The sequence below is a fragment of the Sinohyriopsis cumingii genome, chromosome 11, assembly GCF_028554795.1.
Source record: "Sinohyriopsis cumingii isolate HCF-2022 chromosome 11, ASM2855479v2, whole genome shotgun sequence".
Taxonomy (NCBI): Eukaryota; Metazoa; Mollusca; class Bivalvia; order Unionida; family Unionidae; genus Sinohyriopsis; species Sinohyriopsis cumingii.
In genome coordinates, this window is record NC_142971.1 from 37,962,709 (window position 1) to 37,978,198 (window position 15,490).

Genomic DNA, 15,490 nt, shown 5'->3' on the forward strand with positions numbered 1-15,490 from the left:
TATGGCGTCTATAGCTAGTCTTGACTCGAAACATTGTATCAAAAAAGTTAACTCGGAATTTTGCTAAAGCTTCTATTGTGTGACAGTCCATTCAGCCAGTGGAAATCACAATGCTTTGTCGTCTTGGCTCTGAGGCCCCTACTTTTCTACTAAAACCTTCAGTTACATTATTGTCCTCGAATTTAGTAATCTGACGTATAAAATTGTATGGTACGTCTCTAATAAATATGCGACAGTCCTTAGCCACAGTATGCTTTGCTAAGATATTGTTGTATACCACAGAGAGCACTGATCATAGTCTGAGCCATTATATTTACGAAATTCTAGGAACATTTCTCTTAAAAAGCTGTTTCACTGGTCAGAACGGTATTATCAATTACTGTGTCTTTCACGTTTGTTGTTGACATTGCGAATATCACGTTCATTCGTGTGCTTGTTTGACAGTTTCGTTTATGACTTTGTCAACTCGTCCACATCGTTAACTTTATCGTCTATACGTTTAAATGGACGAAACAGCATGGTTGGTGGAATATTTCAAATTATTAAGGTTGGTCTACCAGTGGGTAGATGTTTTCCTCCCAGGGTTTTACCGGGTTCTTCCTCCAGCAGCAATACTGAGCACCATGTACAGACTATCATACACTGAAGAATGCTGCTAAACCCCAAGCAAACAAACAATTAATCTAAGCATATTTCATTGCATTCAATTGATATAGTTTTTGCTTGTTTATGTATGTTTTACTTTGTTTCTCTCATCTTGCATTGCTCCTCTTAATCCGTGTTGCTCTATTCGTACTACAACATCTTAGTGGCCTTGTTTTGTTTGGTTTACTTCATTCTGTGTTACCAATTGTCATATGTGACATCAGTACAAATTATAACTTCCATATACTAGGTGAAACGCTCAAAAATGTATTAAGTGGGAATAGAGCAATACATCACATATTACATGGGATAAGTCTGAACACACACACGCACACACACACATATATAAAACATTTCTTTATTGGATTAAACAGTAGTGCAAACAATAATAGGTAGGTTAGCTAATATAATTAAATGCAGCGTAATATACTTTTAGATGCTGCATTTGGAGGATTTTCGTTCACATACTGCACATACACCAAAAAGATTCCAGAGTGGCCGTACGAAGAAACCAGAACACAAACGTGCGTCACATCATGTTGTGAGAAGGACTGTTGCCCGACGTATGTATTACGATCTGGATTCGATTTTTTTTCCTCAAGATTAACTACTCACTAATATTCATCTGCTAACATTAAATACCTGATTATCTGCGAAACTGGATCAGAAAGTGAAAGCATTAAATTCAATAGCTAAGAACCAGTACATCTAGTCGCTAAATAATAAATAATTTTAAGCTTTTCACAGGTTAAATGGAGAGCCAGAGGAGACGGCATAAACAGAGTTTTGCAAATTAATTGCTAAGTTAAAAAATGACATATTATGTCGCGGAATGCCTGTACCTTAACTGCATGCAACGTTCAGAAGAGAATGAAAACAATGCGAGTCAACCTGAGATATGGAAATAGTATCTGTTTAGAAAGAGTTTTCTAAGTAAGTGACTCAGGAAAAAATGTTTGCATGCCGTGATTAATCTGGACGACATATGCGGTTAGAAAACTTTTAGCATGAAAAATCCCATTCAAGAAAAAAACAAAAGAAATGGAATTGCTAAAGAAATAATATAATACAGTCTGGTTTAAGTATAAGATAAAGTTTTTTTTATCGGTAAAGATCCAAACGCTTTCTTAAACTCCAATCTATAATGCAGATAATACATTGAAATACGTCACTTTTCAACATTCATACGATTTTCTCGTTACTAACAAGGATGATGTAACAACACGCTCACGTTCTTGACAATATTTTTCAAGATATCAATATCAGTACCATTGCAGAAGAACAGAATTTTTCTTGTTATTGCAGGACAGACATCGAGGTATGGACATGGGTAGCGGTTGGTGTAAGCCCCGTTATTGTCATATCTATAATTGTAGTCATCATCGTATGCTGTAAGAGGGATACAAAGAACAACCATTCAATAGCACTCCCAAGGACTTATGTACCTCCACCCAGGCGTTTTACAGACATATATTATGGTGAGAAGACATTTGCTTTCATTGAATACTGATAAAATTGTGCATGCAAATGAACTAGTATTGTCAGTAAAATCTTACGGTGGCAGCCATCTTTAGCGATACGAATTTACAAACGTCCATTTAAAAGTACATATTGTAGAAATTTTCATCGGTTGTTAAAATACATCTTTGAAATTATGTCAGAAGCGAATTTAGAAAGGATGTTTTTGTTTGCAATAATGAATAATGTTTGTAAATATGGGTGTCTTGTCGAAAAATGCGAGGAGAAATTCAAAACTGTCGCCGTACTTTACATTTTCTTGATCGTTGATATACTATTTTCATGTATTTGTTAAATTTTACAATTAAATTATACGGATCAAGCTCATGCAGCAAAATAAATTTCAGAACCATGTGATCGATATCATACATTTTAGATGACGTCACAGCTCACCCATCTGCACAAGCAGCCGTAAGCATCATGGCACAGACGAGCAACAACGACGACAGCAAATATATATATGCTTATGACCAAAATGGTGACCACATGCTATCACCACTCGGACGTGCTACAGAAATACAGTTAAAGAATGGTGAGAAATCATAAGCTTTCATTGAATAAAGAAGAACTGTGTATATAATGGTATAGTCGATACTCCAGTAAATGGTTTGCTACTAACAGTATTATAGCATAATAAGCCTTTACAAAATAATGTAAAGGTTCAAACTGTGTAGAGATTTTGATTGGTTGCTGAATTAAAATTTTAAAATTCTGCCAGGTGCGTTATTAAAAATGGAATTAAACTGTACCAAGAACGACTCAGGTTGAAAATATAACGGTGTTGTTGCATTCATTTGTACAACATTTTATATCCGTTCCCGTTGCTAATTACAATAATAGGTATTAGAATGGTAAGGTTTGTGCCTGGTTTATTTTTTATTCCCCGTGATCAAAATTGTGGGGAATTCAAAACTGTTTCCGTACGTTTAATATTTTTTCACATACTACTTTATGTCTTTAGTTATCTGTTAGATTTTAAAATTTAAAAAAAAGTTAAAGCTTACGCAGCAAAATAGAATACACGACCAATTTCCCGAGCTTATATATATATATATATATATATATATATATATATATATATATATATATATATATATATATATATATATATATATATATAAACTTTTCAGACGACTTCGCAGCTCACTCATCTGTACAAGCAGCATTAAACAGCATCGCACAAACGAGCATCAGTGATAGCAGCAGGAATATTTTCTCTTATGATCAGGACAGTGACCACGTGGTACGACAATTGCCGACATGACAATAAGGATGCACAAGCAGTAGTTGTCGCGTTCTAATGGAGGTGTGTGTGTGTGTGCATGTAGGACTATTTTTGAGGCTGTGTGTCTGTTTGGCCATGCATGTTTTTGTATAGATCCTTTGTGTTCTTGTAATGATAATTCATGTCTTTTACTAAATTGAGACAATACTAATTTTCAGATTTTTTTTGTTCCACAATAATAGCATTTATTACCATAAAATGCAACCAAAGAAACCCAACATAAACTACCTTTTTCTATTTCTGTCGTTTGAACTGGTTTTGTATGTTTGTCAACTGTCTCGTAGATATTATCAGTTATAGTCAACTATTTATCAATTTTATTTTTGTCTTGTAAATTTATTGATTAGACATGCTTATCAACGTTTATTTTAAGGCCTTCATGGATGACCTATTCGTGGTTATGATAATATCTTCTATGACATAAGAAACAACAGTAGCAAGAAAAAGAACTAGAAAAACAACAACAACAACAATAATAATAATATACTATTTTGTATCACGTTTCCTCACTTCAAATTTAGTCGATAAATCTATGTAGACTTTTACTGAACCCAAATCTTTATTTTTTCTAATATTTTCCATCAATAAGATTAAGATTCTTCTAAAACGTAAAACAAATCTTGATCAATATCAATATTCCCTGCTTCAGTCTATACTCGTTTAGCATCTATTAAATGCGTTTTTGTCATAAATTGTATTCTCTCTTGAATAAACGTTATGTTTATTCCTTTTCTTTACAGACAAAACTTAGAAATGCATTCAATTCTGTTCTTTCAGATTTTTGGTATGATTATATAAAGTAAAAATTTAATTTTTTTGTTTATATTTGTATATTTATGAATGAATCAATAAGTCGCTTCTTTTTACAGATTTCTCCCACTTAGAAGAAATTAATTTCTGGTTACGTCCTCTGATTTTGCCATTTCCGCAATTATGATAACAGTTGCACAGTATTAACTATTGCGACGTTTTGTTTGGTCAAAAGTCACATTTTAACCACAGTTGTAAAAGGTGATTCTCTCTTCTATTTCTAATGCTTTAATTTATTACAAGAGAATTTGACGTTTTTCTATGTACTCTAAAATCATTGTACCATACATATAATTGAAAGGGTTTAAACTGTTAATTATTTTATTTACATTTGCCTGTGTTTTGCCTGTTGATATTTACTGCTACTTGTTTACAAATTTATATGTAGATTTATCCTCTACTAATAATGGAAATAAAGAAAAATTGTATAATTTCTAAAATTTAATTACAGTACCAGCGGTCATCCTAAGACATTTTAAGTGATATTAGTTCGTTAGGAAAGATGTTACAAAAAATTATTTGGAACTAATTATGAAAACTTTATTCTGGGATTATTCATTGAATTTTGGTGCTACTTGGCTTACACGTTCCAAGTATTTCAGCGATATAGTATGTTCACTGGACTCTGAACCATTGAACTACTGAATGAATTTTCATATCCTTTCCATTTTAAAAACGTATTTTTATCGATAATTGATCACGTCTTAAAAAAACTTTTTTTTTATAACTTAAATACGACATCTTGTTTGTCGTATATAGATAAGCTCTCCTCGTGAAATATTATTATCTCAACATTCCCCGTGTCTTACTTGCCCGATGGTGAATATTTCTTTTGATAAAATTAGGAAGATAGCGTTGTGCAAACATAGTTATATTGTGACACTTACTCGTCTTAAGAATTTTTTTAAAAATCTTTGTATTAAAACGCTTTTTTGTCAGAGTAATTGGAAAAGTTTTGAATATTTCTTTCTCCGATAATTCCTTGACCTTTTGGTTATAATGTTCTTTCCCATTATATAACTGTTTTGTTTTGTTTTTAGTTTGTTGTCTCCCTTGCTTGTTTTCACTTTTAACCCAAGCACATTTTGAGAAGGCACCTGTCACTGGCAATATGTATTTGTATCCATTATTCTATGTTTTGATACGTTTGCATATCATTGATATCTGTTTGGTACTGGTCATATATGTATTTAAAATAAACTCTTCTCTATTTATATCATTTTCCTGCTTATTTGTACATTGTGCACGTAGGTTGTTCAGGTTGCCAATCTTTTAATTTAGATTAGTTTATTTTCTTCTCATGAATAACTTGCTGCCGCAATTAATTGGTACGTGTGTAAGAAACTATGAAAAAGAACGTAGTTTATATGTACTAAATATTCTTCTCCAGTCGTTTGTTTTAAATTATTGTATTCTAAATGAGCTCAACTGTAACAGTTTCAAAGAATTTGTATTTAAATTTTCGGACTTTTATAGTAAAGCAACGATGACCATATCGGAAAGAAATGCATGTTATTTTTTATATAAAGTTTAGATGTGTAAAAGAACGTGGTCTCATATACATGTCAGGAAAACAAATTTAAGTGAATTTTTCATATTTCTGATAACAATAAAAATAGCCTTCTCTTTTTTAAAGGTACAGGAAAATTGCTAGAGCTATTAGCAACATTAGTGAATACAGAGTAATATAGACATATTCAAAAGCTTTTTACCCCGCGCTCTACTCAAAGGTTCAGCAGGGTATCATTATTACTATGTATCTGCCAATAAATCATATGGGTTAAATTATGAATTAATACCATGCCTAAACTGAGAAAGTATTAGTAGCTAAAGGGTATGTGTGTTTATAATAAACCAAGTATTGGCAAATATTGTCGCGCACAATACAGCAAGTATAAGGAGCGTGGATTGAGTTTTAGCTACGCTTGAAAGTGTCGAGCTGGAATTAGAGTAGAGCATATGATTGCAAACAGTTCAATGGCTTTATGCCTGCAAAGCTAGTGTGAAAAGAGGTAAATGCCAGAAAGATGCACGCCAGTGTGTTTGACCATCTGGCAGCTCTCAGTAGGTTTAAAAGTTTGGGACGGGCCTAGATGGAGCTAGAGATAACCTATTGAAAATTAAAATTAACAGCGGACATTTGGTCTAATTAGGAACAGAACATAGAATATTAGTCGTCACAAACAAACATTTTTTTTTTATAGAGATTGTAGCAATAATAGTAATATACATTCATATGTGCACCTACTTTAAAATAATGTTATATATAGATTATGTATAGCATGCTACCATGGACAAGGGTTGTGAGTGGCCTAATTCAGCTACTACCAGACAACCATCACTCCCAAAACTTAAAGGAATAGGGAAGAGGAGTTCGCGGCGGCACAGTGCCAAAATCCTTGGGCTGAGAGGTCAATACAATCGCCTAGGCGCAAACGACTAGAGCAGCACCAAGGCGTGAGATGTCAGTGCCAGAGACAGGGCATGAAAGGGCCCCGATGCCTTCGCTAAGTCTTCAAGCTTTCATTCCGCACAGGCTGGGTGCGTTAATAAGGGACTGTCTATCTATCAACATTTCCCCAAAACCACATGCTAGAAGCAGATGTTTAATTTAATTTTCAAACTGCGTTCTTCAGATTTCACTAGCTTTTCAGTTTAATTCTAATTTTTAATTTTTGCTTTTCGAATCTCATTATCTTAAACATTTAGTCATTTGTTTTCATTGTTTTAGTTTTTGATTATAAGTTTTCAATTTTGGTTTATCAATTAAACTTTTCAAGTTTAAAATTTAACTTGAATTTATTACTTATCATTGTTAAGATTCATGTTCAACTTTTCATTTGTAATTTTATTTTTATACTTGGTTTTTCATTTTTTGATTATGAATTTTAATTTTCAGTTTTGTAATATTGTAAGGCACTGACGTTGGTTTGGGATATAATTTTTGTGCCAAACCAAAGACTGACAGACCCCCAAAACAAATGTTTCTGTTCTAAACTGAAAACGGCACACTTATGTAACATTGGCGTATATATCTTTAAACAAGAATGAGAGATAGAAAGTTATGCATAGTACATGGCATTTTTTATTCCTAATATAATAATTTTCTGTTTGTAGAGATGAAAAAGTCAGGCATGTTTGTACACATTATGTGCTCTGATGTACTTATATACCATCATTCTAGAAAGGAAAGATGTTTAAGCTTTAGCGTTATGGAAGACACAGCTACACTCAAACATAAAGCCGAGAATGGCGACCGTTCTTGCTGGTGCTGTAGGGTTTGACGCCATTTTTCAGCACACGATAGGCCATACATAGCGGTCAGTATTAATGGTGGAGGAAGAACCCGGGAAAACTTTGGAAAGAACCACTGACCCACGAGAAGCTACTGGCATGCTTTCTCACATACCCACATTGGCTGAATCAGAGACTCCTACCCACGCAGACAGAGGTGAGATGGCAGTGATCTGTAACGGAGAGCGCTTTAGACTACTCGGCAAGTCGGGGTCCCATACTGGCGATGGATGAATAGTTGAAAATAACTGAGTTTACTGTTTGGCTTGTAAAAACATGATTCACGTAATAATATTAGCTGTAACTGCCTTAATTCTTTTCAACAATCAACATCTATGGATGGTGTGGTAGTGGTAGTAGTGAAAGTTGTCGCTGTTTCTTATGTCTTTGTAGTGGAGAATTTTGTTGTTGGTGTAGGTGTTGTCGTCTTAGGTATTAACTCTGTCAAAATGTCTTGCAGAACACCAGCAGTTTTGTATTCACTCTTTCCTCCTGTTCACTGTTTAAAGTTTCCAGTTTTCTTCATGTTGCTTTCTATATTTCCCTTTTTGTCATTGTGCAAATTTATGTTCTTCATTTCGGACTTGTAAAAATAAATGTCTCAAACTCTTCCTTATGAAACATAACTGGTTTTAAAAGACAATAAATCACACAAAACCAAAATAAAGTCGTTCTCCTTTGGAAAAATATTAGCTACAGCTGCAGCAGTGATGCTGCTACTCTGAATAAAAGAAGCATGCGCTACAGGCGCATGTTAACACAAGGTATTAATTTTAGTCATGCTTTCCGACATTTGGAAATTTGGTTGCTTGCTAAGAAAACCGTTTCAAAAGAAAATAGTCCGTCATATACCCAGAAATTGTGGGCAACGACTGTATCGAATTCATTATAATGCCCGCACATACTCAACTCCTCTTTGCCCCATGCGTTTGGTGGGGTCTTAAACCCATTAAGGAAAATGAGAAAGGGTATGAAAGCAATGAAATATCTTTGACGTGTGCCTGGAATTACGCTAAAATTCCGACAATGATGGAACAAAGGTTCCTGGAGTCATTTATTGCAAGCGCAATGAGGCACGCAAATATTAGGAATACTAATTCCAATCCTTGAAAACATTTAAAGCCATCACAAAAAATCACACGAGGTTCCCGTTTCTTCATCTTAGCCTGGTAATTCAATACTCTCTCGGATTTGTTGTCATATCTTTAAATAAAACGACGATCTAATTCGACGTTTTGGGCACAAATTCGATATCGTTCCATTCCTTCAAAATCGTTTGACATTTCAGAATTCTATCTGCATGCGGTCTACATGTGGGTCACACTGTCAATAACTCGTTTGCATTTTTCTGTTGTTGGAATTATTTCATACGATGCACTTCGTAACACGTTGGACTGACGAATATTCGTCTGCAGATAAAGCATTGAGAAAATTCCTGTCTTTCAGGAATACCAGGATGCGAAAGAGCCACGTCCTATTCTCTCCACAATGAATATGATGATCCCGTTTGTTAAATACTTGGTCACATTTATCACAGTAGCATTAGTATCACAGAAATCTCTTATACAACGATGAAATGATTTTGGTGACAACAGATGTGAATGTATTTTGCATCTGAAACGTTTGGTCCTCGAAACACGATTTAACGGTACACTTTCAATGTTTAATGGGGATTCATGTACATCATGAATCTGTCGCATTACAAAATAACTAGGGTAAACATTGTGTATAACGTGTATAATGAGAAAGTATTGGGATTTCAGAACATTATGACCGAGAAGCAGTGTCCAGATTCGTTTAATTTTCAAAAATGTTTATGTATTTGCTCATATCGATGACGTTTGACGTACATATAGTAAACACTGGTATGAATCCTTTTAAGACTCGTATATAACGGTAAATTGTTTTTTTTAAAAAGAACATGTATTGGTATAAACGCATGTTATCGAGCAGATAAAATATTGATAAATCAGTACGTTTTACCATCTGATGAAGATATCAACATACATTTACATATATCCGCCTGTGAATCATAAAAATCGCTTTTCTCTGTTTAGTAATTTAATGACTAGCAAATTCGTCGTTTATTATTTGGATGGGAAGAAATTGTCAATAGTTCTGTTTTCTTTAAATCTGAAAATACTTATTCAATTATTTCTACCGAAATCATTTTGATCGGTCTTATCTTATCTCCTCCAAGGACGGACGACGAGTTTTGATAAAAGAATTAAAAAGCCACTTCGGACCACATCTGATCCCTTAAATACTTATAACATATCCAAAAGATCAGGTATATGGCCTAAACTCTCCAGATTACAAGAATAAATTAATGAATTAATAAATTACTGTGTAGACAATTTAGCATTAATATTAGCCACGCATCATTGCACCGGTTGCAATGACCGCTGAAATAGTTCAAGTACCCAATAGACTGGTCCTGTCTGGTTTCTGTAATGCATCGATAAAATGCGTGAAAATACTGTGGTATGTTACCTCCCCTGGATTTAAAGGAATCTGTTAATTTACAAAAGCGGTGTATTTTAATTATGCAATGGTATGTCCGGTAGACAGTCTTGAAAACGGTATTTGTGTCCTACCATCAGTGGAATATCATGTATGTTAAAGCCAATGGAGCGCTAAGTCTAGGGAACCAAGAGAATCTGTTCACCATTCGCACGTCACATGCTTCGATTTTCACAAACTTTAAAGCTAGATGTGTTGCATACAGAGGATCTTCGTTGGGATAAGAAGCAAACATCTTAATAATTAACAAGTTTTTAAACAACTTAAAAATAAAATGCTGCATTGTATCGGCGTGATTGATGGGTACGTTGCACTGAATGCAGGATGGGCCCAATCTGAAATTAGAGGAGACTAAGGCATCGGCTGTCAGAATTTTGTAGCACTACCCCCATTTTTTATCTGACTACGGCACGTCAGGTGATAAAAACGTTATAAATGAGTTAATTTTCTCAGTTGGATCATACAAGTGAAAGGAGATAGTCGATTACACGTTGTAGTTGCAATACAGTGCAATCTGGTTTAAATATAAGGCAGTGTTCCTCATTTATATTCATGAAAACCTTTTGTTAACCTCAAACGTTTTTAATGCAGATAATACATTGAAATAATTCACTTATCAACATTCACACGATGTTTTCTTTAGCAACAAAGATGATACACCAACATCTTGTTTCTTCTCAACAATATTGCCTAAGACAACTGTACCAGTATTAATGCAGAGGACAGGTATTCAGATATGGGCAAGGACAGGAGTTGGTGTAAATCCCGTTATTGTCGTATCTGTCATTGTTGTCATCCTCATTTGCAGGGATGAGAAGAAAACCAACACCCATTCAATAGTTCTCCCAAGTACATGCACCCAGGAGTGTTCCAGACACAGAGTATGGTTAGAAGAGGTTTCATTGAATACGGATAAAAAAGTGCATGCATTTATATTAGTATTGTCTGTACAATTTTACGGTGACAGCTTCTTTAATGATAAGAATGTACAAACGTTACTTTAAAGGTACAGACTGTGTAGAAAGTTTGATCATACGCTTAAAGAAGTTTTTGAAATTATACCAAATGTGATTTTCAAAAGGAGGTATAGTATAACTATTTGCAATAACGGCTCAGGTTGGTACACATTGGTGTCATGGCGCAAAAAATGAGAGTACATTCGAAACTGTTTCCGTATTGTAAGTTCTCTTGTCATTTGTTAGAATTTACAGTTAAATGATACAAAATCCAGATCATGCAGAAAAAAGTTTACACGACCAACGTCTCCATATTATAAATTTAGATGACTTCGCAGCTCACTCATCCGTACAAGCAGAGTTAAAGGTCATCAAACTGACGATCAGCAATGACACCAGCAATACCATCTATTCTTATGGCCATCATGGTGACCAGGTGATATCACCACCCAGACGTATTTTACAGTTAAAAATGTCGCGAAATCATATGCTTTCATTTGATAAGGAAGAAATGTGCATTTACAAATATATATTTCTTCCTATCCAAGAGTCCTATGTCTTTTTCCGGTTTCCCCATTTAACTACATCCACGATCTTGCGTATAAACGAAGTTTACAATATTATTATTTGAATTTTTTTCCACTTTAAAATGAACTATAAAGCTCTTTGTTACCAACATTACTGAGGTGAACTTCGTTGCAGTGCGTAAAAAGGCAAGGCTGTAGCAAGCACACCTCTGCCTGAGAACTACGTCTGCAACAAGGCAGTAGGAATGTTGTTTTCTCTACATAATATAAGGGAAGCAATTACCCAGCTTTTCTTCTTCAAACACCCTCATCGTATTTGTCTAAGAAACAATATTTTGCCGAATGTTGCTAGATGAACAGCTAACGTGGAAGCCACACATTAAGAAACTATCAAGAAGATGTAATCAAAACTTGAATGTACTCAGAAATATCAAAGAAACGTACTGGGTAGCAGACCAAGACACCCTGCTTATCTTATACAGAGCCTTAATTAGATCAAAATTTGATTGACGGATGTCAAGTTTACGCATCAGCAAAATAAACTCATCTGAAAAACTTGATACCATCCAATACCAAGCCTTCAGAATATGTATCGGAACCCTTGAAAAACGCCAGAGAAGAATTGCAAATACAAACACGAAAATTACCACTGTATGTTCGCAGAAAAGGACAAAAACTAAGATACGCTACAATGATATCCATTCATGATACATCTCACCCAACTAGAGTGACGACTGACAAACGCAAAACAAAACATTCAAACAAGTACCCAATCCAACAGGAGATAATATTTCAGGAAATAAAGAATTGAAACTCGCCACTCTACAAGCTGAACCATCAAGATGACCAGATCAGTCACAATTGAGAATAAGGTCGACAGCATCAAGCTTCATGTACTAACGCTTGGATCTAAACACCAGAAACCAACAAAACTACTGATGGAGATTAAGACAATACGGGAAAAATATCCATATCATATCAAAATGTATAAGGCAGGATCCAAATCCACAGAATTGAATAGAACAGCAGCAGCAACAATTATACAGGATAGAAACGTCGAAATAGGAGAACGACTACCGAATGGTTTCCTATATACAGCAGAATTTGGGCGATTATTGAAGCCCTTCATTGAATCAGAATGTCTAAGGATGGATTCAGATTCACAGAATTGAATAGAACATCAGCAGCAATATTTAAATCGAATAGAAACGTCGAATTAGGAGAACAACTACCAAATGGGTGTTTCATGTGTACAGCGGAATTTTGGGCGATTATTGAAGCCCTTCATTGAATCAAAACTCAAAACACCAAACTGAATGTAATCTTCAGGGACTCTTAAGCCTCCTTAGATCCATTGAGTCGGTGTAAAGTTTTGAAAGCAATAAACAAACAGTCGAGTTTTTATCGGTCCCATCTCATATCAGTTTATGATGCAACGAAATGGCAGATTAAGTAAAGGAAAAAGAAAATAATCCACAACCAAATAATATACACTACGTATAATCGAGATCTACAGCCCTATCCGGAACAAAATTTATATCAAGTGGCAACAGGAATGGGAAGATTTTAACAATGGGCGGAAACTTTTCAATATCCAAAAGGAGCCAATGATATAACAAAAACACAATGACCATAAATCCATCAATATAATTATAACAGGTATAACTTTGCTAGCTAATTGCTTTGAAAAAACAGATATGCAAGAGTAAAACCAGAGGCAACAATTGCACATAGTGCTCTACACCAGAAGATCTTAACCATGCATTCAACATCTGCCCAGTATGTCAGAAACAAAGGACCATCTTCTAGAACAAACAAACAAAACCTGGATCACTGTTTATATACCCAGACATCCTCGACCAACACAAGATCATACATATTACAATAACATCATTACATTCCTAAAAAGCATTGCCAAATACAGTAAAGTATAAACAACGGAAATTCCTGCGAACAAACCAAATATAATTAATAACAATGTAGCCGTCAAAGATTGGAGGCAGTATGACTGGCACGACTGAGGCGGGGAAAGTTAGTGCGTGCCGTTCGGACCTGAGATCGCCTGTTTATGAGGCGAAACCTATGGCAGCTGTGAAAATACACCCTGCTCCTACAACGCCGCAGCGATACGTCCATTTGATTGAAAGACAATGCAGGTCTACAAAATGTCTCATCAATATACCACAGTTGGACATCTATGCAATATTGAAACAGGTCGATAAAGCTAGCAATGCTAATGGATAACAGGTTTATCAATTCGCCAGGTTCATGCGGTTCACATTTCACGGCAATTTATATCATTATAAAATGACAACAGTACGTAACAACGTAGGTTTACCTCATGCTAACTACTCTCACTACTATCCACCATTAAACGGTCTGTGTTGGTCTATTCTAACAAAATAAAACTGACCGCAAAGTAGATAATATGAAGTTGCTATAACTACAGCCATCAGTCGCGTCCACACAAGTTGTCACTAACTGAAAGAGCGCTTAAATAGGACATACGCTAACTAAGGCTCCAACTTAGTTATATAAGGTGGTAGTAACTCAACCGGCGAGACAACTGTAGCAGTCAACTATTAGACAAGGAGCGAGAATATTGGACCACATCACTGATCAAATTAAAGTGCGATAAATGAATTTCATCCACAGTAACCACGTAGCGACTCATCAAACACAGAGGACCAGATGACTGTTCCGGATGCAGCTAAGAGAAAACAAAGCGAGCGCCAACTCAACAACATGGAAGATCAGTTAGCTATTGAAGAAAAGATGCAAGCGTCCAGTTGAACTAGTGATCTTGATCACCAATGAACTGTTTAATTTCCCTGGCATCTAGGCACAAAAGATCCCTTACAGGCGAAAGTGGGAGAATAAGGTGATATCAGATATTATCACCGTAACCAAGACCCAGCGGCTGGTTAGATAGAAGTTTATGCTGCCTGAATACCATTCCTGTTACCACGATGGGTTTGACCTTAGCCCTTTCATGGGTTATTATCCAAACTTGTATCTAATAGTTAAGGGTTCTCATTTTGGATAGCGAACACTGTTTGATAATATCTGATATTATTCAAATTTGATTCTTGTTTCAACAAATTATTTCAAGTATACCCAACCAAGGATGAACAAATTAAATGGGACAATTAGACCAGATATTTAGCTTGTTTGTGGAAAATAAAAGTCGCGTTGTACACTAAATTCCTACATTAAGCGGTGTGTGAACATTGCAACTATATATCGATATCATAATTACAATACGTAGCTTACACAAATTGGTTTTGTGGAACAGCAGGACTAGATAACTTGATTTGTAGGGTACACTTGGCTTCTCCGATGGCTCCTGTGACGTTTAAGGAATACGGCCGGGCTTCTTATTTGCCGCTTCTGGGCATGCGTCCCGAGTTGCACGCGATACACACAAACAGACAATGATAAGTGCGTGGTTCGATTTCCACTCTTCCAATTCACCAAAATCTCCAATGTGCGTGGTTGCACGGAGTAGGAGTGTCGTCAGGTGTTTGGTACTTTTCCTTCCTGGCGACTAATTAAGTAGCAAGCTTCTCATGCAGTAAGGTGACTAGTGGCGGCACTTGCTCGCTTACGACCGACGAGAAATTAAGTAGCCAACCTTTATGGCATTTAATTTTCTTACTTGCCTGTATAGACTCACACGAAGTAAATTTAAGAACAAACAAACCAGTGTTGCAATTTTCAGAAATCAGCTAAAACTATCTGAGCCGTAGAATTGAAGTTAATTGGTTACCAGATACCTCAAGCCATGACGATTGCCAGCCATTTGAGCGTGTCTTGGACCATTGGTCCCAACCAGTCACAGTTTGGCCTCCTTTGAACGACCTAGTAGTGTCTAACATACTTGATCCTGATAGCATCCAGAAGCGGACGAAAAGCAAGTTTGAACCACACCA

The 15,490-nt window shown here is 35.5% G+C and overlaps 1 protein-coding gene across 2 annotated transcripts; it reads left to right on the forward strand.

Moving 5' to 3' along the window:
- Window positions 1–424: 424 nt before the first annotated feature.
- LOC149787934 (uncharacterized) lies at window positions 425–5,472 on the forward strand. Of its 2 annotated transcripts, none has more exons than XR_016424125.1 (4): window positions 425–1,208; window positions 1,951–2,123; window positions 2,511–2,695; window positions 3,294–5,472. XR_016424125.1 is itself a non-coding variant. In XM_089974193.1 (4 exons), the coding sequence occupies exons 1-4, from the start codon at window positions 1,060–1,062 to the stop codon at window positions 3,425–3,427; spliced, it is 612 nt and encodes a 203-aa protein (XP_089830319.1). In that variant the 5' UTR covers window positions 1,041–1,059; the 3' UTR covers window positions 3,428–5,472. The 2 variants fall into 2 exon arrangements, 1 of the variants encoding a protein (XP_089830319.1); XM_089974193.1 differs by having other exon boundaries at window positions 1,041–1,208; window positions 2,540–2,695.
- The last annotated feature ends 10,018 nt before the right edge of the window (window positions 5,473–15,490 follow it).

Excerpts from the sequence above, each read along its gene's own strand:
- LOC149787934 (XM_089974193.1), top strand. The coding sequence starts at position 1,060 with ATGCAGCGTAATATACTTTTAGATGCTGCATTTGGAGGATTTTCGTTC. Across the intron at positions 1,209-1,950 it reads GAGAAGGACTGTTGCCCGAC|GACAGACATCGAGGTATGGA; the intron begins GTATGTATTACG and ends TTGTTATTGCAG. Across the intron at positions 2,696-3,293 it reads AGAAATACAGTTAAAGAATG|ACGACTTCGCAGCTCACTCA; the intron begins GTGAGAAATCAT and ends TAAACTTTTCAG.